The 27,991-nt window shown below is 39.5% G+C and overlaps 2 protein-coding genes across 16 annotated transcripts in view; one reads left to right on the top strand and one right to left on the bottom strand.

The window, feature by feature from the left end:
- LOC148645296 (uncharacterized) overlaps window positions 1-106 on the bottom strand; it is a 123,846-nt gene extending 123,740 nt beyond the window's left edge. For 14 of the 15 annotated variants that reach the window (XR_015928268.1, XR_015928257.1, XR_015928265.1 and 11 more), the window contains exon 1: window positions 34-106. The gene's annotated coding sequence lies outside the window, so the exon portion shown is untranslated. The remainder of the gene's footprint in view (window positions 1-33) is intronic. The other variant, XR_015928269.1, reaches the window with a different exon arrangement.
- On the top strand, window positions 104-27,970 carry iqck (IQ motif containing K). Its single transcript, XM_088612393.1, has 9 exons — window positions 104-226; window positions 1,008-1,135; window positions 3,394-3,526; window positions 5,932-6,029; window positions 9,247-9,299; window positions 9,885-9,962; window positions 10,697-10,781; window positions 21,642-21,756; window positions 26,563-27,970. The coding sequence occupies exons 1-9, from the start codon at window positions 175-177 to the stop codon at window positions 26,724-26,726; spliced, it is 906 nt and encodes a 301-aa protein (XP_088468519.1). The 5' UTR covers window positions 104-174; the 3' UTR covers window positions 26,727-27,970.
- The last annotated feature ends 21 nt before the right edge of the window (window positions 27,971-27,991 follow it).

Below are 27,991 nucleotides of genomic sequence, written 5' to 3'. Positions count from 1 at the left end.
AATCTTTTTTTTCTCCAACCAAAATCGACTCACTTTTCGTCACTCACGTGGAAAGAAACTGCAGCAGCAACAACACCACCACGCCGCTCTGTGACCCGGAAGCGATTGTCTCGGTACCTTAGCAACTCGCAATTTCATTTCCTGTGCTTCCGCGTCCTTAGCAACCGAGGCGACATGGCCAAAGTGATAGCGGATAAGAAGTCTTTGTGGCAACAGATTTGTGAAGGTTCGTGTGCATTACTTTTTTGATCCCATGAGGGAAATTACTGTGTCTTGCGCACTGCAATAGAGAGTCCACAGGGCAGATGTGATGTTTGTAGCTGGGCTGTAAAAGTCAGTGTCAGTTAGACAAGTGTACAGTAGATACTGTAAGTGCAGTGTAGAGCATGCTAGTAGTAAAAACATGAATTCTACACACAGAATTGGAGACACTAAGCTAGAAGACAAAACTTATGAAAAGACTGTTTATGTGGTGATGCTGACCTGTCATTTACATCTTCTTGACAAGGTGTGGAAGCATTTTAAAAAGCAACCTAAACTCTAGGAAAAGCAGTTAAATGCACAACATTTAAATCAAGAGATGTTATGTTTAGATAACATACTGTATAACACATTAGTAAGGCCTCATTTAGAATATTGAGCAAAATGTTGTTCAAAGAAAAAAATATGTAGAAAAGATTTTGCCGCTCTGCAATAAGTTCAGAGGTGTAAGGAATCAAAACGTTTAGTCTTGAGCTGGAAAACCAAGCGAGAAACTGATACAAGTCTTCTCAAAGAAGAGCAATTCTCAAAGGCACTGATAAAGTCAGCCTGGGAGAATTCTTCGAATTAGCAAGGAAACATGAACCAGAGGACATGATTGGAAAAGGTCTCGGCTCAATTAATATCTTACAGCAGCAAGAGATTCGTAACAAGAACAAAAAACAACAATAACGTTTCGGGGGTTATCTGGTGATGTTGCCTGAGGGCTGTGTTACATGTCCAGTCTGTGTTTGTTTGTGTTGTAGAGTATGAGGCGGAGCAGCCCCATGCTCCTGGTGTTGAGCCTGGGGACACGGACTCAGTGGACACTGATGTCTCACAGTTCAGCGCCAGCAAGCACACGCCTGTGTTCTATGGACTCATGGCCACCAAGGTGACACCAGAAGATTGATTTTTTTAATGGGACACCTAACTTCTAACACGATGATACAGCTTTGTTTCCCAGCAGCATCTGTATAGAGTACGGGGTCTGTACAGTTTCTTACAGGTGGCCTAACTTTCAATGTGCAAAAGAGTTTATTCCTGGAAGTATGAAAAGGGATTTGAATTTAAATGCCATGAAGGCACTATTTTTTAGCTTCGGTGTTTATGTTTCTTGATTTTTGTTGCATAGGGTATTGTGTTAAGGGGTTTTTAATTACAAAACATAAAGATCAAAACAATTTTATAAATCTGGTCCCGGCACTAGCTTACTATATAATAAAATGATGAAACTAACAATAATTAAGCCCCTTATAATCGGGGAATACTGAGTGTTACATAGCAATTGCGTTCTTGGCTTCTCTGGCACAGTTTGGTAATATAGCAGTAACCAGGCACCTATTTAATAAGACAGACAAATATTTATTAAAAATACATTACACAATAATGTTTACACTGCCATATATAACAATGCACAACTCTGTGAGTACCAAAATCCTTCCAAGACACAAAACACTTTAAAAAGAGAACAATATCAAAGAGGGATTCAAGAGAATACAAGGATTAAATGAGATTTCCAGGATTAAATGAGTCTTTAATGGGTGGTAAATGACAAGGAACCGATTTCTCTTTTCCAAAATACTGCAACACTAATCAATGAGGGATGTCTTTAAGCCTGTGGATTCCACATTTAGGAGATCAATATTTCCACCAATATAAAAGAGCACGTTCCTTTACTTAAGAGTAAGGTGCTATTCCAGTACTCTAATTACCTGGACACATTCTGGCTTTTTAGTTTGTATGAAGGCGATGTCTCGCTCTCGGCCCAAATCATTTCTGAAGTGTTGTTCCCCTATCATCTGAGTTGTTTCTGTTCCATTTGAGATCTACTGTACCCTCTTAGATATTGCGTGTCAAACAGTATTTATGCTGATTTGAGGTCTACTTTGTTCATGAAGACTGGATTAACAACTTCTCTCAGAATGATCTAGTTGATGTTTAATATTGATGTTCACTGTTAAATAATGATGTTCTAAAATAACGGACTTAACAATTTAATGAAGAATTTACTTTAGCCTGAGTTAAGGATTAGCAGTATGTTTAGTCATGTTTGCTGCCTCAAAGACCTAGGTCAGCTGTGTAAAGACTTGAATATTTTACATCATCATTTTGGAATAGGGTGTTTTTGTTGGGAACATCAAACATTTCTCTAAACCACAGCATGCAATATGTCACACATTTGCCTTACAGTATAGATTCTCAATTTAGAGTCAGTTGAGAATAGTGTGTTTTAGTCATCTCTAACAAGGAATTCCCACAGTTTTAGAGGACCACTGATGCAGGATGGGCTTGAGTCATCTAGGCTATTCATGACTGCTTGCTGAAATTGTGTGACTTCAGTAAAGTGAAGCACATGACTAGTATATAATGCAAATTGCATTTGAATACAGCAACTGAGAGAAAGTCAAATTCAAATCTATGGATATTGTTCACCTTAGAAAGCAAGCATCTTTGTTCCAGCCGTGACTCAAAAACAAAGTCAATGAGTTTCAAGACTGAGAAGAAACACCAGTAATCACAAGTATAAAGAATTCATCAATTTATATCTGAAGGAAAGTGAAACACTGAGCATGACCAGGAGGAATATAACCTTGACGACATGAAAGAAAAAAAGATCAGAAACAACATAATATTGTGAAATGAAGGCAAATAACTAAGGTGTATTTGCAGAATATATATAGTAAAAGAACATGCTACATTATGGGAACTGTGGTGTAGTAATACAGTATTTTTGTATGAGTGAGGAGACAACTGAAAATCAGCAGTTACAGACCAGCAGTGAGTTTAATACCTGCAAGATAGATGATTCTCACAAAAATACTCAACAGGCTAACAAACAGCAGACCAAAATGGGTTCAACACCATGGACGATCTGCATCATGGATCATCATGGATGTTATATCAAATGTATAATAAGTGTACACATTTGAATGTGGTAGGACACTAGAGACAATTAACGATTCACAGTGTCTATTTAGATCAAAGATCAAGTGAGATGTGTCAGTCTACAATAGCGTTAATTTAAAAAGTAAAATGGTCTATTAGAGGGCCCTCTGTCCATGTACAGAATGACTGGAGTAAACCAGCCATGTCATCAAATGCATATGATTATTAAAAATTACTCCTTTTCCCTCTCTCCTCTGTGTCCAGGTGGCAGTAGACTGTGATCCACTGTTGGACTTTGATCCCCTTCACTCTCACCCTGCCTTGGCTGGCTATGCTGTGTTAGAGAGATCCCCCCCTTCAAGACTCCCAGCTACTCACCCCATTGCCCCCAAAAGCTGTAAGTCTTTTAAAAAAAGTATCCTTAAGGACACTGCATAAAGTGCAGAGAAAATGTTTGTAAATCCCCTAGGTTGGTCTTTATTATCCTGTATTTTAGGCCTAAAACATATTTCTGTCTTCATGAAATTCATAACAGAAAATGAAGATAAGCTTATTAAAAACATAGAACACAAATAAACAAAGTATATTTGTATTACTTAGTTAATAAAATGATCTAATAGTAATTATCCTCGTACAAATAAGGATAATTCCTTAAATTAAGTAACTAGTGGCACCTCCTTGAGCAGCAATGACTTCAACTGCATGTTTCTTGCTAAGATTTATCACTCTCTTGCTTTGGTTTTATGAATTTTGGTGTTTCGTATGTATTTCATATGTACATGTATTTCGTTACATAACTATTTAAAGTCAGTGGCATTTCAGTTCAGTTCATTTGTCATATACACAAGTGCAATGAAGTGCTTATTTGCATGTATGCTCCAATACAAGGACATTAAAGGACTCGCCAAAAACAAACACAGAACAGCAGCAGCAACAACAAGCTAAATAACATACAACTTAAACAAACAGTCAGACAAGGCGTGTGAGAAAACAAGAACCTCCGTGTGAGCCAGTGGCGGGGATAGTGTTCAGCAATCTGACACCTTGTGGGAAGAAACTGTCGCTGAGTCTGGGGAAAGTGAGAAACCAGGATGACTGGTATCTTTAGCGATGCCTCCAGCCTTCCCGAGAGAGCGAGTTGTAAAAATGTCCACAGTAGAGGGGAGCTGTACTCCAATATTCTGCTCCAGAATTTTAGGATACAACTTTCAGTTCATGGCGCTCACAATGATGAAAAGCTGTACAGTAATAGCAGGTACTGTACTACAGCAGCAAACTAGCCGCAAGTCAAGATTCTCCCAACACCATGCTTGATGGTTGGGATGAGGTTCTTCTTTTGAAAGGCATTGTTCAGTTTTCTTCACCAAAACATTTCTCATTGTGGTAAAAAGTTCAACTTTTCTCTCATCTGTCCTGTGAACATTCTTCTTGTAGTCTTGTAAACCATCCAGGTTCTCTCTGTTGAATTTCAGATGGGTGCCAGTGTTGTTCTTAGAGAGTAGATGATTCTTTCTGCTTATCCTACCATGAAAACCTTATTAATTAACTCAATTAATTTTCCATTAAGTAATTTCCTGAAACACTAACTGATGAGTATCAACTACTCTTTCTCTTTTGATCATGGCTTGACAAGTTTCCACTAACCTGGATGGCGAAAGACAAACTCACAAAGTTTCTGACCATTACATAGAACAAGGCTCATTCTTTGTTTACTTCTTACCTACTGGAATTATTTCACCACCTGATTCTAATTATCCCCTTAATTGTGCTGATAACCTAGGTGTTCACTCATTATTTCACATGCACTGATTCTTGGTATTCATTTGTTTCTACTTCATACTCATTGCATCTCAAAAAACATTGAATTGGTAAATATGCACAATGCATTGGGAAATATACTGTACACAATAACCATTTGGCTATTTAAAAAAGACTGGTTTTGATAAAACAAGTATATCATGGTAAAAAAATTGTAATTCTCGTTGTTATATTAGTGGTTCAGAGACTTTTTCTCAGCATTGTGTACAGCACGTACAGTGTGTACTGTATATTTCGATTTCATAAATCATGCAGCAATTACATGACATTTCTCCTGGCGACTTGTCTTACCTGGTCTGATGAAAATTAGTACTGAACAAGACTATATCACTCTGTTTCAATGGGCTGCAGTACAGCTCCCAGGCTATTCAGGGGAGAGGGTAATTCTCGAGCAAATGGTTTGGTGAATCAGTATAAAAAAGCCCAATAGGATATACTTTTGCATTGTTTTTTTCTTTTTGTTTGAAGCTTGTAGTTTGAGTTACGAGATGGAGTGGCTGTGGGCGGCTAGTCATGAGTGATGCTAGATAACCATCTGTTATAATAGTTCCTCTTCACAATTTTCATCTGAATGTTTTTATTACAAAATCTCCTACTGAAGTGGTTTTGTGACAGTGATTTCTAATAAATAGAAGCTGAAAGCAACTTATTAAATTCTCAAGTTTTTGTCTTCTTCTATTTTACCTTGATTGACAATGTCTCTGTTAAGATAAAATTAAGAAAACACGTAATTAAAATCTGCAGATTCAGTACTGAAGACCTATGGCTGTCTTGACATCGACTGAATGGATTTTCATAGCATCAAAGACAAAAGCACACCACTTGAACAGAAAAGCATATTTAACTCTCAGGGAGATTTGTGACAACCAAAAGTCACAACACCAGTTTATAGTTAAAGGTGAGAATAAAACACCCCTTAAAGGGAACTATTGCATTCGCTGGTTCCTGTGTACAACCCTGACCTTTACAGTCCTTTCTTCCCAGGTTCCCCTAGAGAGTTCCTGGAGCTTGCTGTGTTCCCTGTGCTGCTGCCAGGTCTGGAGGCCATGCTGAGAGAAGCACAAAGCCAGCACTGCCTGGAGGTGAGCACAGACACTCACATACGGTACCTACCTCGCATATAACATGAAAGTTCCGCAAACGTGCCAAATTAGAGGAATGGGCAGAACTGGAACAAATGCATTTGTCTGCATTGTTTTTTGTCCAATGTGAATTGGAGGCTTAACAAAATTTTTGTGCAGGCTTTCCCGACAGAAGTTTTCACCAGTTCATGCTGCTTGCACCTGCTGTATTATTACCAGAATTGAACCCTGTGGAAGAATTGGCCTCTTGAGCTCAACCTGAGAGAGGCAGTACCTCAGTGGGGCTCTGTGTGGTACATACATGTATTTGTGTGCCATCCATACTTCTTTCCAGTTAGATTTCTGAAAGACTTTCTGCAGCTTTAAGTTTCTCAGGAGCAGTGAGGGAGCGTGGTGTATGTGACAGTTTAAACGCGATCAAAATATCTGAACGACTTGAGGCAGTGGGAAATTCTAGACACTATGACGCAACCCGGTTCTTTACAAAGTCACCCAGGGGCCAAGGTCTCTTTTTTTTATTACAGCTGTGCTTTTTCCAAGCTGCCAGTGAATTGTCACTGGTTGGAGGACAATGCTACTGTCCAGGAGACAGAAATTGGAGCACTGTGTTTCCCTGCCACCTGCTGTGGCTCTAATCAGTTCCCTGCACTGCTTCCTCCCTCTGTCTTTTAGATTAGCACGACTCTCCCAAGCTCTTTTTTATTTTGGTTTTCCGCTAGCTTACTGCATTTTTTATTTTAGCAAACCATATCGAGAAACCTTGACACTAATACAGAACTGGGAATGGCTGATATGCACGAAGGAAAGGAACTAGCCACCCCCCCATAAAGGTCATAGAGAGGTTATACAGTATGGTTATTCTTTTACGTTCATGTTCTTGGTTATTCATTCAAAACCCTAAAAGTCAAAGTGAATACAAAATTCTGCAAGTCTTCCTAAATTACTTAGAGACTGTTTTGTGTTCATTAATGGCAGAAAATCATGATTATATACATTATGATTCCATATTGTAACACAAAATGTGGAAAAGCCCAAGGGGGTTGAATACTTTCAGTAGCTACTTGTAGAACAGACAAACCCAATCAAAGTGGTTCTTTTAACAAAGCTATTGTACAGTTGATTAAAACATTCTAGTAGACTATCCAATTAAAATGTCCAGACTGGTTAAATTCTAGATCCTACTTACAACTCCTCCTAACATGGCCTACCAGACAGTAGGCCAGTGTGTCTCTTAGCGTCAAATTTATAATTAAGTGGCCAGGGAATGAAAGCTGTGGAGAAAAACTCTTCATTTTGCAATCAAATTTTTCTGTGCTTTAATATTTCTCATAATATGATGCTAAACTGTACATTTTAGAACAATAATGTTTAATAGTAGGTCTGCTCTATGTGTACAAATTAAGCCTCCTAAAATGTAAAAAAATCATTGATCTGTTAGTGTAATGTTGTCAAAGCACCTCTTGTCTTCTTCTGGCAAGTCACTACTATAGGCACTAAAAACATTGTAGAACTTTGTTTCTAACTCCACAGTGCAGGTTAGAGGCTTCTCATTTAATATCACTGTCTTCACAAAATGTCTGACTAGAGACCAGTGAGACAGTGAAATCCCCTGGGGCAGTTCTGTATCTGCTGCCGCACACAGGCCCTGTGACAAGTGAAGCTAAGCTGATGGCTTGAGTGAACCCATAGCCGCCCACAGTAATAAGCCTTTTACACAGATTGCTTCTCGCCTTGTGCTTTCAGACAGTGCTTCACAGTAGCCTCAGCACAGCCTTTGAGGTCCATGTCAGGGACTTTCTGTGCACCAGCAGTCCCTCAGAGGCATACAGTCCCGTAGTGTATGTGTCATGTGTCACTGACATCCTCCTACACTTTTGTTTTGATTGATTTATAACATAGCTGTTGCTCCTCTGTAACCGCTTCTGCAATAAATGCCTTTGAACTTTGAACACAGTATATTTTAATTTACATTTTATGTAATAGAAGTAAATTCTCAATTGCCTGGCATTCTCCTGACTGACTTTCCGCCATCCAGTCCTTTATTTGCCTCAACATACCTTTGAAGAATTGGAGATTTGCTACAGTAAATGCCCGGGCTATGGGCTTCAAGCGAAGTGCCAAAGGTGCCTGCGACCATAAAATGATTTATTTTCACAATCCCATAGACATTATCTTCTCAGCAGGTCTCATACTCCTATTGTACTGTGCAGGGTAATTATTGCAGCGAAATGGCATTCCTTGGTTTGACACTGCCCTGCAAAGCCATCATGGTCATTATACGAAAGGCTGGTAAGGCTTCCCTTCGGTTTGCGAGCTCCAAGCAGACAGGATGCAGATGTTTGTTGGTAAAAAGCCAGACCCCCCCCTCTACTCCTCCTCTGCCACAGACATCACTGTGGCAGACGCTGAACTGATACTGTCTCTTCAGACTTTCAGGATGATTCTGAGGTTTCACCAACAAAATAGTTTATTAATATTAATATTCATATGTAACATTAAGGCTGCATCACGTGCAGCAGAATCATCTTGCCATCTCTTGTCCCGGAGACAGCCGAGATGAACCTCACTTGAGCCCCAGCCAATAGTGTGTGTAACCGCATTTCAAATTGCCTGGCAAGTCGCACCAAGCAAGGTGAGGAATAGTACTGCCAAAGACACATTCTGCTCTGTATGACTCCCATAGGAAAATCATTTGTGTGCACCCTAGCAGCTTATTGAGGAAACTCTTTGACTTGGAGTGCAGCAAGGATCCTGACACTTGAAGACTGCACGTTCTTACTGAGGCTCCTCATCTGCCTTGACTGGGCACTTTGACTGGATGGTGTCAAGTGCTGTTGAGGTTGGGAGGGTTATATGCTCTTAGGGGCTCCTTGACTTTATGTGTCAGTATCCTCTTTTATTTCTCAAACCCCTGCGAGGCTTTATGTGAATGCATGGTCAGCCCCCCTCTTTCTTGCGTTTGGGTTTGGAGGACATGAGTATGGGAGCAGTGAATTGGATTGAGTGGAAAATGGTTATTCAAAACGTATACAGAAGAATGTAATCAGAGATTGCACATTTACTAAAAAAACTTGGCAACATTGGAAAATTAGGAATTTGACAGGTGGGTTTTGATTGAAACTAGGCTGCACTTAGCTATTAAAACAAAACTGTTGTACGCTTTACAGTGCATCCCAGATAAGCTGATTTTGTTTGTGTTTCTGCTTCTTGATTTCAGAGGAGGAGAACTAAATTCAATGCTTGTGACTTCCTGACAGAATGGCTTTACAAGTAAGCTGAGAAATAACTTCAGATTTCCTAATGAAACAGGCACACTATAGTTTATGCACAGTGCTATACTGTGTTTGATATCACAGGGTAATGTAGGTCATCCCAGATCACATACTGGGATCCGTTTTGGAGGACACTGAATGTTGGTTTATTTTTCCAGTAAATCCAGTAAATATGAAAATCCAGTTCTTGCAATGGAGGCAAAAGTGGTCCAGAATGGGTTGTTCAATGCCATTCATATGTTTGGTGGACCACCTTCTTACTGTATATGACGTACTGGAATAGGACAGTAATGAAACACTTTTTATTGAACATTTCTAAGGATAAAAATAAAAAAACATAAAAATTTAAACAAAAACAAACAACCACACATCTCTGCTGAAGGCATTTTTAGTATACATACAATGGTTTAAAGTTTATATTATGATGAAAATTTTAAAGCTGTCACAATACCTATAGAAAAAAGGTGTTAAGTGAGGATAGTCAGAAATACTACAAGACAAACCCTCATCCATGCAAATTACAAAGAAAGACCGGGAATTCATGTACTGTATGTAACCTTTGTGTTCCCATTGTCCGTGATAGCAAAAACCCTATCAGACAGGGAGAGGAGCCAGTGAGCTTTGAGCAGATCCCCTTCGTCCAGGATTGGCTAAGAGAGCAGTAAGTACACTACAGCAATACATTGCAATTGAATTACATGTATACTGTACATGGAGCGTACATCACTATTAATAGTAATATTAATTATTGAAACATAAATTATTGATTATTGAAACATAAATCTTTCACTGAAGAGCTGGAGAAAAGGAGTGCAGGCAATACAGGAGCTTTTGTTTTTGAGAATTTAAAGAATGTGAGCCAATTCCTTGGAAAAACTTCAGATTAATATATTCATTGAGTAATAAGTGTTAACATTGTAATTCTAAATTTGAAGGGCTTAGTGTATCTAAAGAATGTAATGTACATACAGTATACAGTATAGCTGCTTGTGTAAGAAGTAATGTTAAGCTATATACAGAATATACATAGATCTATGAAAAAGCTGTTTGGCTCCTTTATAGATAGAAATCAACACTTGGGAAAAAGGGATATTCAGCTAATGCTCATTAACATGGAGAAATAACTGCAGGTACTGCCTCCATGTAAAATGATCAATTTGGTGAATAGGAGGTTTAATGTCAGCCAAGTACAGCAAAATCCTTCAAAGGAAAAATATGCATTGGAAAAAATGTTACAAAACTTGGACAACAATGGTACAGTAAGATGAGGAAAACTGCCATACAGCTTTATCATTAAAAACAAACTTTAAGAATGCATGAGCTCATGTTCATCATTAACACCTAACATAGATAATACAAATGGAAACTCATGCTCTCTCCCCCTCTCGTCGTCAGTCCCAGGCCTCCCATTCCCTTGTCACTACTGCTGTCAGATGATGAGGCTGTGGTGCTGATTCAGGCTTTCTGGAGGGGCTACAAGGTCAGTACACATCATCTGAGGCTAATTCTGTAACCCTACCATGTTAGCCGTCCAGAATACTTGAACAATTCATTTCCACGTGTGGTTTGAAGTCTTATTTCGTGACTGAGTTTTAAGTATACATCCTTGGGTTAGCTTTTTAAATAGGTTTTCAGGATTTTAAACACTTAAATCATATCTCCTCATATCAGTTACTGCTCACTTAAATGTACTACCTACTTAATGTACCTACTGCTACATACTTAAATGTACATGGCATATGGAGCACTCTACTAGATCAGTAAGAATCATTACAATACTGTTCTTGCCCTAGGAATTAATTTTCCAAACAACTAATGTTTGGAAGTAAATGTAACTAAGAACCTAAGTAAAATAAAGCATATTTTCAGCAAGAGTTCAGAGCACAAAAGTTTGGGGTGGAAGACGCTGGCGACCTTTGAAATGGTGTGGCGATACAAGAATAGCTCGGGAGGAATAGGAAGCAGCTTTGTCTGGAAATAATGGCTTCCAGGCCACGCTGCACACCCTGTCCTGCTTGCGGTGTCGTTTTCCTTCTACAGGCAGCGATCATCCTTGAGTCACGCCTACATGTATGACTTCGGTCAACGCCTTGATTGAGTAGTAACAGACACTTTCCAATCTGAGCACCGTTGTTCGATCGGTGTTTTTAAAAGATCCTAATACTCTGGTGAAGGCAATGGCTGAAACGCATACGTACAGTCATTAAGTCATTTTTAGCAGCTTCTGAGTATTTAGGAGTGTTTTTGCATTTCAGCTGTTCTTCTGTATTCACCACAGGGAGCTTGTGGATTGGGTGTAGTGCTTTCTGATTTGGATTTCATTTAGTTAATGACAGAGGTAATGAACACAGTACACTAAAATGTTTTATTGGAATACTTCTTGAATTACAAATAAAACGGATCACAGGGAGAGAGTAATGTTTGTTTTTAACTTATTTTTCAGCTTCTGCATACCTTTGTAGTTCTAGATATGTTTTTAGTACAGAAACAGAACTGTGACTTATCTAACGCTATTACTCAATTGCTGCAAACTTGAAAAGTATGCCAGTATCAGTGTTTGAGAAGTGAGTGGGGTATTGAATAGTGTGCTGTGCTTCCGACAGTAAATTATCATACGAGGGCAATATGACATAGGTCTGACAAGCATTTAATGTTGCTATTGTTACACTGTATTTTAAAATTATATAAAACTATATAAAATGTAAAACAATAAAACTGGAAAACTGTTGTGCAGATTTATAATATCATGGTAAGCATTTATGACGTAAAAAGTAAAGGAAAAACAATAGGATGTGCATTGGTTTATTAATGGATTCTATATATGAATGTTCTGTGTTATGAAAGGTGGCTTACTGTGAGAATGTTTTATGCCATTCGTTTCCTGCACTCTCCTCTCTGCGCACTCACACATACATGCATGCTTATCGGACGTGGGTGTAATTTTGATAGCTCCAGAGCCTATGAGTGTGGGTGCATAGAGAACATGGTGGGTGGCAGTGAACAGCCTTTCATGTTACATTTCTCTGTTCTGCTCAGTAATTTCCAAAAATGCAGTGCAGGTCTTTGTGTGTACAAAGCTTGAACCTGAGCACGCAAGTGTACGAGTGCAAGTGACTACTGTACAAGTGCGTTAAATATGCGGTGCACCGACCAACAGGGAGGCTTATATACTGTTTGGAAATGCTGTTGTTGGAATGTTCATGTACACCTATGAATATAGTAAACGTTTTACAGTATGTGTCAGGATTCCCATATACTTTCATATGATCAAGCTGTTTTTCAATGCTTTGCATTGAAATGATACAGATGTACACTAATCTTGAAGAGCATCAGATGCTTTGATTTGGCCTTTTCCCTTCACTCTGTCATTTCTAGTTTTACCGGAAGAAAGTTCTGCTTATTTTTTTTTCAAGGGGCTTCAGTAAAATTCTTAGATGAGAAAGCACGTCAATTGTGGTCCACAGTTATGAATGTAGAAATGCACACATACATATTAAAAACAGCAAAAAAGGCTTTTTTACATAAAGCACTGTGCAAGCACGCACAGACAAGAAAACAAGCACAGTTACACAAAGGAACATGCGCACTGGCATGTATACATCCATATAACGAGACAACTTTAGAGCTACACAAAGCAATTATTGAGCTATTTTAGTTCAGCTGCTAGCAGGGGTTAAACATGACCAGGGAGAGTTTGGGCTTTTGATTTCCCATTGTCCTTTAGGTGTCAGAATATTCATGTTGTGCAATCAAGTAAAAATTATTTTAATCAAAACTGAATCTACAACACGGCTTGTTAATCGAATACATTCATTAATAATTCTCTGTGTAAAAGCAAGGGTTTTCTAGTTTCACTGCAGAATTTACTATTTGCAAGGTTACGCATAGAGGACCAAGGGGAGTGAGTATTTGTAGGGTCCAGAGCGAAAGACAGCAGGATATCTGTAAGCAGCAGTGTGTGTACGGGCGTGTGGCGCCTGTCATGTGCTGGATCGTTATGTAAGCAGTCCTGCAGCAGGCTTGCTGCTCCAGTGGAAGCGCTCCTCTGTCAGCAGGTTTATATAACTGGGCTGACACAGCACAAACTGCAGAGCTAGACAAGGGCTCTGGATTTAGCAAAGCGAGCTTATTCTGCACACACTCCCCCAGTTTAATCCACTGATGCAGGGAATTCTGCATCTTGCTTAGGGTTCTTGGTTAAAAATACTATGGGTTGCAGAGCTAAGGAAGAGAAGCTGAATTTATATTGCCAGCATACGATATAGTAGAGTTCTATTGTTATGGGATCATCCCTCACTCAACCTTTCTCTGCTCTCCGTTTTGAACATTTTCTGATTTAATTTATCTTGTTTCACCAGTTGAGGTTCCCCAGTACTGATTCCCCTTGTTTCAGATTCAGTCCACTCATTCAGTCTTGCACTCATTGCCATTTTACACCTCATTATAGGCAACTTCATGATTATAATAGATTTCTGGAAATCCAAGAATATCTGTCTGACCAGCAGCACCTTTCACATTGCCACCTTTCACTGCACTCACACAGACTATGATCCCAGCCAGATAGTTGCTTTTGATTCACAAAGCTATTAAATATTTTTGAGAGAGATATTATTCCTTTCCTGCCAGTTTTTGTTTTCAACAATCTCATATCACTACTGAAGTATATGTTACGTGGTACAGTTTTTAATGGTTTATACAAATGCAAATGTCTGATATATCATAGAGATATCAGTAATATGTTGGGTCTCACATCTGCTCTGGATTTTTGGTTAGCCTGCAAATAAATTTATTATTATTTATTTGAGGATATTATATTTCTGTAATAACTACTGCAATTGTTAAAACTCAGTTGGACATCACTTTAAAGACATTATCTCCAGTTCTCAAGGATGGTTAGATTGTTGGTTCTCTTCCTCATACAGATCAAATCTTTTGTTGATTTAGGATTGTGCCACACAATATTTCATTCCCTTGATGGTGGGATGAATGATAAACATTTTGAGGTCTGGGGAGAAGTGCAGAATCTGTTAGTTGTGGAGCCTGGGTGGAACAAAAGCCAACAAGCACAGGATGAACTGGAAACTGTATCTTTATAGGGTCAGTTTCATTTGCAAGCAAATGATGTTTTTAGATTGACAGTAAACTAGTTATATCTAAATATTATTTTGAATGTGCAAAATACTAACATGTAAAAGTACATCTTATTATTTTTCTTCATGTTAAATAAGGAGCAGAGTGTTGAGCAGGACACACCATTCTGCAAGGAAAGGTGATAAGAGGCTTTGTTGCAGTGATGCAGGGATTAAAGCCACAAGGAAAGAAACCAAAGGCATAATTTAAGACCAGGCTTAAGAGCACAAAGTGGAAACAGAAATGCTTATGGTTGCTGTATTTATTAAAACACAACACTTATCCTCTTTATCCATTCTGCCATCGTGTGTTACTGCCAGATTTGTTGATTCAGTCCAATAACTTGGAAAAAGTAAAAGTGAACATGTGTCCTGTGACATGTACTGATTGAATATTTTCACACTGTGATTAAAACTGGAAAAACAAGTAAATGTCATACACACAAGTGACAGACAGCACCCACTGAAACCCACAGGTTGCAGACGCAGGCTTTCTTAATCCTTACTTTCCTAGTCGCATAGTTAAGGAGAACCAACTGACTGCACATGCATCTGAAATGTCCACGTTCTGCTGAATTATTTTGGGAAAATAGGTGTTCACAGCAGACTAGATGCTGACTGGTTAAGAACTACAGCTATTAGGAAATCCCAACCTGACCAATTAATCCAGCTATTCAAGATGCATTGTATAACTTTATTCATTTCAACGGCCAGACCAAATATACTGTACGTGCTATTTATTTTAAAGCAACATGTTCCAAAGTAGCATGCAAAATTGCTGTACACTATTTGAATAAAACCATATTGCAGTATTGTTGAGAAAGGGATGGGTAGACACTTGATCTTTTTCACACATGGTAACTTAATACATTTTCTTAATTTTCACGTATCCATGTGTAAAGTCGCTATTAACTGATGTGCTTGAGTGGTGTGATTGGTCAGGCTGACATCCTACGATTAAGTAGTGAATATGTAAGTAGCTAACAAACCTGCCGAGATGATTAATGCCTTTTACCTTTGCAGGCAGGGAGATATTTTCCAGGGCGGGTGAATAAAAAGTTAAAACCCCTACCAGAGTTCATCCTGGTCTCGGTAGCACTGGTGGACTAGAGAGCACACGACTCCCTCTCCAGAAGGGATACAGAGACTGGACTGGAGCGGCTGGGGAGAAGTCCTTTGCTCACAGTATGACAGCAGTGTCTACAGAAGGCACTTGAACCCACAACCAGTCAGTTATAAGTCCAAAGTCTCACCCACAACGCTATGCACTGGGTGGGTGGATACTTGTTTTGAAATAATATTCCACCCAAGGAAGAAGCTGGGTGGAGGGCGAATTATTCTGTTTCCTCTCTGTTGATTTATAGTTAGAGAACTGATCGTATTCCGAGAGTTATGAACTTGGTCTTATTTCTTATAGATACACGCAGTATAGAAGAACTGGGGTTCCTGAAAAAATAAGCATGGACTGATTTTGATTGAAGCTGTCAGCTTGTGCATAGTGAAATGCCTTGCTCATCCTTCAGTGAAGCTGGAGGAATTGGATCGTGCTCTTAAGAAATCAGATTCTGTGGTATTTTACAAGTGCTGATTTTCCACATGGCGTGACTCAGCCAACTAATGTGACCTGATAGGCAGGATGAAGTGGTACTAGAATAGAAAGGCTGGGAGGCAGTGCAGGGGACTGAGTCAGAGCTGCTAGCCTGTCAGGGGTTGGGTCCTGGTAGATGGAATTCAAGACTATACAGAAAGCACACTGGTCAGTACACTGTTAAGAACAGATGATTCTCAACTGCAAACCCACTTATGGTAAAAGCATCAAAAGTGCATTGAAATTATATACTTCCCAACTTAATACTACAGTGCTACAGATGATAATTTTAGCAAAGTTTTGTATCCGTTCAGATATATATTGTTTGTGAATATTATCTGTTAATAGTTTCTCAAATGTCTATCATGTAATTGCAAAATATTGTACCTATAAGTCCCGACTTACAAATACAGTAATCCACACAATCATAAGACGATCTCACATGACTACCAACAGACTTGCACATTCTTGTGTCCTCAATGACCAGACAAGTACAGTATACAGTATAAAGACATTGTCACATAGTATCAAAACATGGAGAGATGTCTATTTGTAATTGTGTGTGATTCCCACCTTGGCTTCAGTAGATTTCATCTTGCCGATAAATCCTGAATACACAGAGGAAATAAGTTTGACTTTTTTCATTGCTTAAGCAAGTTAACTTGTGTATATTCAGACACACTCTCAAAACAAGACAATTATGCATTACATTTAGTTCTTAAAAATGTTTTACAATAATTGATATAGTTCAGTGATTAAATAGATGCTCAATACCTCATGGAGGCAACTGCTGAAACTTCCTTAAGCCCAATTCTGCTACATCACTTTAGCTTTTCAGATTTGAAGTGGTCCGTCTCTTCATGCAGACTGCGATCCTGACTTCCAAAATGTCTCACTTGCAGGGAAGATACTGAGGCACAGCTGTCTCCCTTCCAGGAGGCTCTTCACAGTGTTCTAGTCAATAGAGATTCACTAACTCTACACTCCATGTTCACTAATCTCCAGGCACTAGATTATCCAACTTTAGTGTTGACTAAAATCACTTCAGCTCAACTCTTACTCAAGCACCAGATCTTCACTAACAATCCATAACTTTTCTCATCACTAACTTTCCCAGCCTTCAGGACATGTGACACCCCCCTCACTACAGCACTGGGGCACTTACTCTCCTTCCTTCCTGGCTGGAGTCTAGACACACACTGAATCCATTTTCCTCCTGACTGTTCTTATAAGCCTATTAACTAGCCAAGAGGAGTGGCTGATTCCACTCAGATCCTATCCCAACTGTTCCTATCCTTCAAGTAGATTATCACTAATTCTAATTTCTAGTGCTAATTACTCAATCAGACTGATACACCAGCTGTGCCTCGGTTTGAAGTTCTTTTTTTCCCATTTAATGTGCTGCTTTCTCACTAATCCACCTCTCATTACCTCACAGTGGTCAAGAAATATATTTTGTCAGACTCAAATGGGTAATAAAGTCGTGGCACAGTCAATAACTGGCCATAATTTACACATAAACTGGATAAGATTTCATCTTGGGCTCTTCCTCTACTACTGAGATATAAACAGCTATATGAAAAAGAATTGTCAGTGTCACATTTTCGGCATATTCTGTTCCATTTAGGTTCAAATCCTAATTAAGATGCAAATGAGTATTGTTTATTTTGTTTCATTTATTTAAATTGAGTATGTTGCATGATTTGGTTGTATTTTAAATATACATTATACAATATACAATATACAAATAGACATAATACATTTCTTAAGTGTGTAGTGCTTTGGAATGTCACACAAAACATTTCCAGCTGCTTTATTTCTCAAGCTGTTTTTCCACACACTATGCGCGTTGTGCTCATAAGCAAAGGAAATGGCATTTCACGTGCTTTGTCTCAAGCCTGTGTTGCATGCGCCCAGGTGTTGTAAGATTGTTTTGTCTGTCCTGTGGGAAATGGTGTACACTAGTCTCTGGCGATGAGAATGCTTCTGCTATCATCTTTCCACATTCAGCTGGAGCTGGAATGCATTTATTGCCAATCTGACTCCTGGAGGAGAAGGATAGCCTCACGCTTGAGTGGACTGCTGCATTTGGGTCGGGTTTTCATTCCATCTAGACTTTAATGACTTAAATTGAACTAATGGAGTAGATGAAGAAATGGAACCAGCATTGCTTTCCAGGTCTTAATCAGGTGGTAATTGAAACCATTAAATAATCAATTTCCAAACACATGGAACAACTGTAGCAATTAAGCATGTGGGGGGTAATCTCAGACCGTTCTGTTGCATACAGCGATGTGCCGCTAAAGTCCATCTACTAACACAAACCTTCAAGACTGGCCACTTCAGGTGGATAAATGCGAAGTGATTTCTGATCAGTTCCTGTATTGTTTTACTGCTCTTTCTCGGACTTGTGGGAGGCAGTAACAAACTTTAAAAAAAAGCAAATAATGAAAGAGGTTCATGTACTGTATATGGCATTATCATTCTGGGATAGTCAATAAGGAGTTTGTAAACATAGGCCTTGCTTTACAAACTTTTTACAAACTTCTTTTTCATAAACTTCTTTGATGAAAATTGTGCAATGCACTAATCAGATCTCATTTAGAATACTGTATATTGTACAATTTTGGTCATAATCATTATACAAAATATTCCTGTTCCTGGAATGCATCCAGAGAAGAGTTAACAGAAACATTTCTAAAAGAGAACTTTTAGTCTTGAACAGAGAAGTACGATTCAAATACTCAGAATGTTCAAAGGGACTGACAAGGTCCACCCAACGGGCTGCTTCAAAATCAACAGTGAAGCACAAGCCATGGAACTGAATGAGAAACAAAGGTGAAGTTAACACTTCTTCACCCAAAGGTTTAAAACAAGCTAACCCAGCCATTTTGTTGAAACTGATACCCTGGCTTCTCTCAGTTAAGTGTTTTTATGAGATTCTTGGATCAGTTTAAAAACAAACAGTCTAGCTGGGCAAACCTTGTTTGTAAACTTTCTTCTTTGTGTTCTGATGAACACAAGATGCTTCCAGTAAAAAAAAAATCAGAGAATCATTCATATCCGAGGAAAAGAAAAATTACCAACATGAAATCTTCTCTGGGGTTAGGTCAATGTTTTGTCTCTTTCTTGTGTGGAAATTACACATGAATCCTTTAATGACCCACTGAGCATGTATTTATCCATGAACTGTTTTTGCTGCAATTACTGTATGTTGATGTGACTTCGATTCTATGACTACAAATGACTGGATGGTGGCTGTTTAATTTGTGTTTCAAAAATGATTAGCGTTTTAAATCACCATTTCCATTTTCAGAACTGAGAAAAGTGGGGTAAAGATTTTTTCCACACAATTGCTTTTACTAAAATTGTATAGATTTTGGACCTCAGCCTGTGATGGATGGCGACATGAATTCAGATTTATTTCTCAAATATGATCCTACAGCATGCTATGTACAGTTAAATCACCAAAACATTGCCAGTTTGATGCTAGCCTTTCAGTTATTCTACAAAGGCATTCGTATTAAGAATTAAACATGGAGATTTAGCATTGAGAGAATGAATTGCACATTTTGCATTAAATGGCTGCTTTTGAATCCTATCTATGGAGACAGAGCAGTTCGCAAGTACACAAGGAAAATTGCAAGAGGAGGCTGGCGATTTAGTCCGTCTTGCTCATTGGGCTGCTAGCAGCTAATCAATCCAAGGATCACATCTCGCTGTTTCCTGGAAAAAAAACAGGGATTTGGCCACAACAACATGGCTGAGTAGCTTGTTCCAACATAATGTGTAAACAAGTGCCTCCTGTTTTGAGTTTTAAATCCACTTCTGCATAGTTTCCACTTTGTCAGTACCTTTGAAGATTTTGAATACTTAATTCAGGACCCTTCATAGCCTTCTCTGTTCAGGACTACAAATGTTTAGTTCTTTTAGGCTGTCAGCACAAGACGTTACTTTATGCTTAGAATGTATCTGACTGCTCTTTTCTGGACTGATCCCAGGGCAGCAATATCTTTCTTGTAACACAGAGACCAGAATTGAACAGAATATTCCAAATGAGGTCATATGTGTTCAACACGTGAGAATTACTCGATTTTGAGGACTTGCTCATTACTTCTGTCCATTTCCTCCCGATGTGGCAACAATTTCAATCAGGAGGTCTCAGTTTAGAAGCTTCATTTGCAACGGCAGCAATACGCTCACACACATGCATACCCACGCAAACAGACACAAAGAAGCACACATACTCTCTTGACTCGATGGCTCTCGCTCTGACTGCTAATGTCTCCTCAGCGTGTGGTCCGCTTTGCTCTTCATTTACATTTTTATTGTATCTCCCTCTGCCAGGAGGGAATTCAGCTGTTCCTTGACAGCCACTAAATTAACAATCACTATCATTAAATAATCACCCAGCGTGGCAGGGAAGGAAACGGGACTGTTACATAAGAGCCGAGCTGGGAGGGAGGCAGCCAGCAAGAGGGAGGCAGGGAATGGCAGTCTTACATCAGGGGATTTTGGAGGCAGAGGCCTTTTGTGTTCGTGGCTGCATCTACAATTATTTAAAGCTGCCCAATTTGGCCTTTTTGGTATCCATCATTAATTACTTAAAAAACAGATTCCACTTCATTGCCATTCCGAACAGGCTTCCATTGTGGTGCTGCTGCTTCTTGCCCAGTATCAGCAGCAGACATGTCATTTCACAGAAAGGGTTGGGGAGGGTAGATGTTGTGTTTGCCCCCTCCGCTCTTGGGTTCTTGGGCTCTTGTACAACATGCTCTGGCCGGGGGGGAGTGGAGGGCGGCTGCGGCACAAAAGCAATCACACTTTGCAGTGCATGCTAGGAATAATGAGTTAATTGGTATGGGGGACCTAAATGCTGAAGTCCTCCCCCAGCAAATGAGCAATTTTCCTATCTGTCTTGCGATGGGGCAGAATCTGATCTTTGTCTGTGCGGAAATGTTATGGAAATTGAAAATGTGATTGCAGAGTTGTCTGGGCTTAATTAGCATTTTGGTGGGGTCTAATAATGAAAATCCAAATATGGATGGAGCCCTGGGCTTCAAGGAACTGCCATACACTGACAGGCTAAAGCATCTCTTAAACACAGACATATTATGAGGTGCTTCCAAAATTCTCAAAAACCAGGACTAAGCCAAGCCAGTGGAGGTCGTCAGGAAAGTCATCTGTTAGCTCAGCCAACACATAAGTCAAATAGCTTAATTGTGAGCTTGAACTGGAATGAAAATGAGCTGACCTGTGGCTCCTGAGAATTTCAGCATCCTGCCCTTGCAGGACAACATTACTAAAATGTTGGAACGTCCAGCCCATGCCTGCAGCATGGCCTGACCATGGATCACCATGCACACCCCACACTACAGGATCAGAGGCTGTGCAGCCCAGAAGTGTGTCGTTACTGGAGCAGGGCATGGCCTGATCATGGATCACCATGCACACCCCACACTACAGGATCAGAGGCTGTGCAGCCCAGAAGTGTGTCGTTACTGGAGCAGGGCATGGCCTGACCATGGATCACCATGCACACCCCACACTACAGGAGAGTGTTATTATTGCAGCAGGACACGAACAGCAGCTTGACCTGAGCTGGCTTGCCTTGCTTTTTCAGGTGCGCTGTGACAGGGAGGTGCAAGAGCTGCGTCAGTGGCAGAGAGAGCTGAGGGAGGATAGCAGGAGCATCCGCCAGAGAGTGGAGGAGTTTTGGGCTCAGCGTGAATCCCGAGGTGAGAAACAGGAGCGAGACTTGACAGATGTTACTGTGGTAAATATGCAGGGAAGTTTTCACTTTTACTCTGGCTTACTTACCTCTGCGTTTTGCTTTCATCCTACTCTCAGTTTGCTTGGATTTTTCAGTTTATCTGAGTTTATCTGAGTTTTACAAAGATAATGCCCAAATTTACAACTTTTAAAACCTATACTACATCACCTCTATGCATATTTATTTTAAATGGCAGTATTATCATAATCTGGTGTTGTGCTCAAAACAAACTACCGGATGCACTTTTTACAGAAGCAGATATTCAGCTGCAAAGGAATTTAGAACAGCAAACAGTCAAAGCTGATACAGCTAGAGTGCCAGACACAATAATACCACAGTGTCTGACTTCCATCAAACAATTCAAATGGTGATATTGTACTAATATCTCAATTCACACCAGGGCAGAGTTTCCTGTGGCATGGTGGAAGTGCGGAACGACCGGAATCCATCTGAAAAAGCAAAATAACCAGTGGGAATTGGTTTTGGGAAGCAGCAGTAGGGCATAAGAGGTGAAAAATTAATTATGCTGATATTAACCACCCCACCCCACCGGTGTAATGTGTCAACCAAGTGTCTGTCATACTGGATATTGATCAACTAAAAAAAATAGAGGAGTAGAATTAACGGTCAGGCTTTAGTTTGTCTTCCACACCGTGATGTGAACTGATGGGACAGGTCAGCAGCTCAGTGTGACCATAGCCAGTAGCACAAAAGAACAACCCCCCTCCCATCACACATCAGCAGGCTGTCAGCTCAGCGGGTTTTGTGTGCTATTGAGTTGGGGGGATCCCATAACCCCCCTTTCTAACATTCAGACGCAAATCCGCCACTCCGTTCAGCTTCCCATATAGGAAGAAGCAGGGGTCAAGCCCGCGCAGTTAAAGGGACAGCACTGAGAATCTGCCAAATGCTTTGAATTCCTCCAAAAAACCCTGATGTATTTTGGGGTCTCCTTCTGTGATAAGGTTTAAAGAATTTGACGTGGTAGGCTCCGGTCCTCTGAGAACCAAGATCCTTGAGATTTTTAAAAACATCCTTACAAATGATGTAATGTAAAAAGATGTTTGGGTTCCTGGAATGTGTTTTGAAGGAACCTTACACCTTATCTGGACTCTTGTTTCTGTTTTAAACATTGTTAATCAATCTATCTGATGTTATTTTTATTTTACATTTTCACAGTGAGTACCATCTCAAAGTGAGATGGTGTAGAGCAAAGTACAATAGATAATGAGGAGGTTTAACATTTTTCATTGCAAGCATTTTCACCAAGTTTCTAGAGAACTTCAAATTTATGCAACTCTCATATTTTTGTTATTTATATTGATATGATCATATTGTAACAAACAGTAAACAACTTGGCTTTTACATCCAGGTAAAGATGGGCTCCCTGCGTAAAGCGACAGTATTTTCTTCTAATATGAAAAAGTGTTCTGTTTTACTCTTTCCTAATTGTGAAAGATATTGTACACTTGATTGCCAGGAATCCAAATGGGTGGGACGATGCTACAAAGCCCAAAACTATGAGCTTCACAAACATAGCCCTTTCATTCTCCTCCCCAGCCTTTACTCTTGTTTACTCATTTTGAATAGTTTTTCCAAAAACTGTCGTTTGAATAATTCAAGCAGGGAGCTGCGTCAGCATGCGTAAGGTATTGGGTTTATTCCATGCTGAAAGAAACAAAAGGAAACACAACATTTCTCCTGTGAAGCCTTCTTCAGGTGCAAGCAACACTCACACCTGAAGGAGGCTGCACAGCCGAAACGTTGCATTTGAATAATTATGTTTTTTAAATACTCAACTGAGGGCAGTTACTCAGCACATGTAACAGGATGATTAAAAAAACCTTTTGGTCTCAAATGGATGGCATACACTGGGAAATGTAAGATACATATCCTATATTCATTCTCTAAAAAACTACTGTAGAAAACTGATGAGTGTGATGAGATGAAGGCTGATGGGTGTAATTAAGCTTGATCATTGTGTGTGATATTGAGCAATTTGTATTTGTATATCGAGCAATAATGTAACCCCACTCTCCACAGAGACAGCCCTTGCTCTGCAAGAAAACAGCTGAGAATGACAAGCCAGCTGTGGACTGTGGATCTGGATGGAATGGCTGTGATTCCCAGAATAGCAGGGAGGCCAGACCATACTCCTTGTAAACACTGCGGTTCCCTAGCGTAGCAGAGCAAATGCACACACGCATCTATAGGCATCCAACGTCCCTCTCACACACACCCATATAAGCATACAAGACAGCATGTGCGTAACGTGCTCAAATGCATGACGTAGGCATAGAAAAAAAACACAGAAACTACACACAGAGATACTGTAGGCGCAGAAAAGAAACCTATAAAAAGGTTTTCACAGGGTTGACCAATTCTGTTTCACCACTTTTTCAAGGACTGAAATTGCTCACTCCTGATCTAGTAATTCCATTAACACAGGTGCCTGAGAGACTCAGCGAGCTGAGGGAATAAAAAAATAGCCAGCATGCGCATCCATACCTGACATGTAACAATTTTCATTTCTTTTGAGGCAGCTTGCATTGAGCACTGCATTTTAACATGTGCGCAGTTTGTACTATTGAGTTGTGAACTGACAAAAAATGAGAGAGTGTATTATTCATAGAAAAAAATGTTCTTAACTGTCTAAGCAACCAAAGTACCACTGGGGAAAAATAGATTCGAATAATTTTATCCAAAACTGTTCTTGATTCGATGATTTTCCGATTGAGCAGAGGTGGTGTGGAGGACTGGGAACCTGATGAATTCCCTGCAGCCAGTTGATTGAAATGCAAGATACACTAACAGCTGTCCGACAGTGAGGTGCATGCTGTACCAGTGACACCTTATACCCAGACAACACGTTTGTTTCTTCCTCTCTGGGACATTGTAACACTCTCTGATGACATTTTCACACCAACAATTTACCAACAATATTCTTTTGGAGATTTATTGGATTGTATTGGAGATTTATGTACTTTACAATATGCACTTCATTTTTAATAAATAATTGTTAATAAATATAAAAGCCATCATATACCCCATATGGCAATGATTAATGATAAATAATGGCACTGTAAAATAAACACCAACATTGTGCACTCAGAAAGTGTGGCGTGTTCAGTGACTGACTGAACAGAATAATTACTGTGTTCTTGCACAAGCAATCAGGCAATGCCGTGAGGTGGTGCCTCTGATAGGACCGTACAATTCTGGTGCTGGAAGGCCCAGTGTATCAGCAGGTTTTCATTCCAAGCCACCTCTTAATGACCTAAATTAGCCTAGTTTGATTAATTTAACACCTTCTCCCAGCTCTTCGTGTACTTCTTCTTTTTAACACACAAAGAAAACCTGAAGACACACTATCCTTCTACCACCAGGACTAAACAGCCCTGTGCTGAGAAAGGCTACTGTTTACTGTAACGGTGACTCCTCTTTTCTTGCAGAACCTGCTTTAGTTTCTTTTTAAGTCTTTTTTTAAGTCTTTTTTGAGCCATTTTTTCCACAATTCCCTGTTGTTCTTCAGGAATGGTCTTTCACAGTATACAGTAGACAGAGGGAAAGAGATACATGTGACTGTTTTCTCTTGGCTTGTTATGAAATAATTAGAGCTCATTGGCTGTGATTGCGCGTACACACTTATGAATAAAGGCTAATCTACTGGTCTTCTCCCTGTAGAGCTACATTAAGACAGAATCAAAATCACATGTGAACAACTTAGTCTGAAGCAATGACATTGGTCTCCATCTTGATTGCCACAATTTGTAGTCTGATAAAGATGTGCGATCAGGTTGTGTTGCAGATTAAAAGAGAGCCAGAGAGGGTGCTGGAGCAGTGTTGCTGAAGCAAGCAGATTGCTTTTTTGCTTAATGAACAGAATCCAGTGCAGGCTCAGGCAATGTGGAAGAGCTGCAGAGAGTATGTTTTTAGAATAACCTTAACATTAGGTAGCTGATAGCTCAACTCTCATCTCATCTGTATTTAAAGGCCTTTTTTCCACCCAATATTAAATACATTTTAGGTAGGTCAGATCTTCTGATGCTTAACTTTGCTGCTTTTATCACATTCCTTGGAGCCCACTGTTTGGAGTCTGGCGTGTGTTTTTGAATCAATATACTGATGTATATATATGTTTGCATGAGGAATTGCATGTGACAAACACCAGTATGATTCCAACTTCTCCATATTGTTTGTTTGCTATCCCGGAACTTCTGCTAAATTCTGCATTTTGTTTTTAAAAGCAGAAATGAACATGAAAAGAAATGGGAGAAAGTTATGTACTGTAAATACAGTAACAGCATTTCATATTTTATTAGGTGACCGAAATTCATTTAAATGTGCAGTTAATAAAACTTCTGCTTCCCTTTGCTTTTGTTCCTTTTGATAGCTGTCTTCTATTACTTTTGCCTGAAGTGCTAACCAAGCCTTTTTTTTTATAACCCATTTCTGGATTGGACTGTGGCATTCACTGTATGTTAACACAGTAACACGGTATGTTTTATGTCTCATCATAAAGACAAACTTCAGCCTTAATCTGGACCTTATTGACACTCAGATGTTGATTTGTTATTTATGGTCCAGAAAAATAACAAACTCTTATCTGTTGTCAACACTCAGGAGCCACCTAATTTTCCTTTGGTGTCTTACGTACTAACCAGTTCCAGACGTAACTATGGTGATATAATGGGATTTGGCAGTATAGGTACAAGCATGATGCTCTGTGTGGTTTTATACTGTACACCTGTCTTTGTGTGTTTGCTCTCAGTGGGGCGAGAAATTGAGGATCCCGAGGAGGCTGCTCAGCCCAACTACTCTGGAGTGTCCATCCGCTTGCTCTCACCTACCCCACAGAACACCCTCATCCTGTCCTCGACAACTCCGAACCCTGCGACACTGTCCCCTTCTCTGGAGAGCTCTGATGAAGTATAAGCCTGTCCACTGCATGGCGTATCTCTGTTATGCTGTCCTCTGCACCTTTGAGTAGGAGTATGCACAATATCTGACTGCCTCAGAACCTCTTGAGAGTTTTATTAACAGTAGAACTATGTAATTTTGTCGTGCAAAAGCAACCTTTGTGGCTGTCTGGATGCCTGTAAGTTCGCAGTGCTTTGTCAGATCCTCTATCTTATCTATGTATGTCTGTGCTATGGGCTTGTAGTGTGCAAAGTGGAAGGCCTGACAAGAACACATGGAAAGTCAAGCTGATCAGGAGTTGGTGTGTAAAGAGAATTAATAATAATTGCATATTCCGAGTTCAAAAGAATCTATTCTCGATCCACTCTTTGACATGTATGTGATGTCTGATTTTGATAAACCTACCTGAGAGTAAGTCTTCACAGAGTGTTTGGTGTGCTTTTGTCTTTCAGGCCCACAGCTAAATAACGCATACACAAAGGAACAAGTGTAAAATCTCTTTTTTAGAATGCAGATCCCTCAGAGACTGGGTTCCCTAGGAACAGAGGGAGACCCCCTCCCAGTCTAGTAGTTTGTAAAAAGTCTCACATAGTGAATCTTCTCTGACAGAACCTACCTGTAATATACTGTGCTGCATTCTGCTTTTAAGATTGTATAGTTTGTATATAAGGCTTTTTTTGTCACAGCTGTGGATTTCATTTTGATCCTGCAGTTTAATTGAGGAATACAGTACATATTTGGAGGTATTTTTTAATGGGAGATTACAGGGAAGAAAGGTTGAGAGTCCCTGTTTTACAACGTGACACATCACATGCCATCAACTGCTATCCTACAGAACAAACCAGACGCATGGTCAGGTTAAATGTTTAGTATGAACTCCAAAGGACAAAAGCAGACCAGCTTAAAACTCAACTAGAATTCATTCTTCCAAGATTTTCTTACAAGTTGTCCACCAAAGGGGGATATTAAAATACAACATTTAGAAAACCTTTAAATAGAACTAATAATTTGTACACATCAATATTTCTGTGTAATTGTACCCTACACCATAAAACCAGACTATAGACGAAAATGCCAAAATGTTCTAGTTTCAGACCATCTGTCCAGCATCTATTGAATTACACAAAGAGGACTCCAAATGTGTCATCACTGTGCCTGTGCAAATATTATAACTAATATCTAGGTTTGCTTACATTTAGCATTTATATTTTTCTGTGCATTAATCTATTAAAACATTAAAAGCATTTATGTTGCTTTAACTTGCTGTATTTAATGTGCTT

This window comes from Lepisosteus platostomus, chromosome 19, assembly GCF_059453375.1.
Source record: "Lepisosteus platostomus isolate fLepPlt1 chromosome 19, fLepPlt1.hap1, whole genome shotgun sequence".
NCBI classification, from domain to species: Eukaryota; Metazoa; Chordata; class Actinopteri; order Semionotiformes; family Lepisosteidae; genus Lepisosteus; species Lepisosteus platostomus.
Note: the sequence above shows the minus strand (reverse complement) of the source record. Positions and strands in the feature narration are given on the sequence as shown.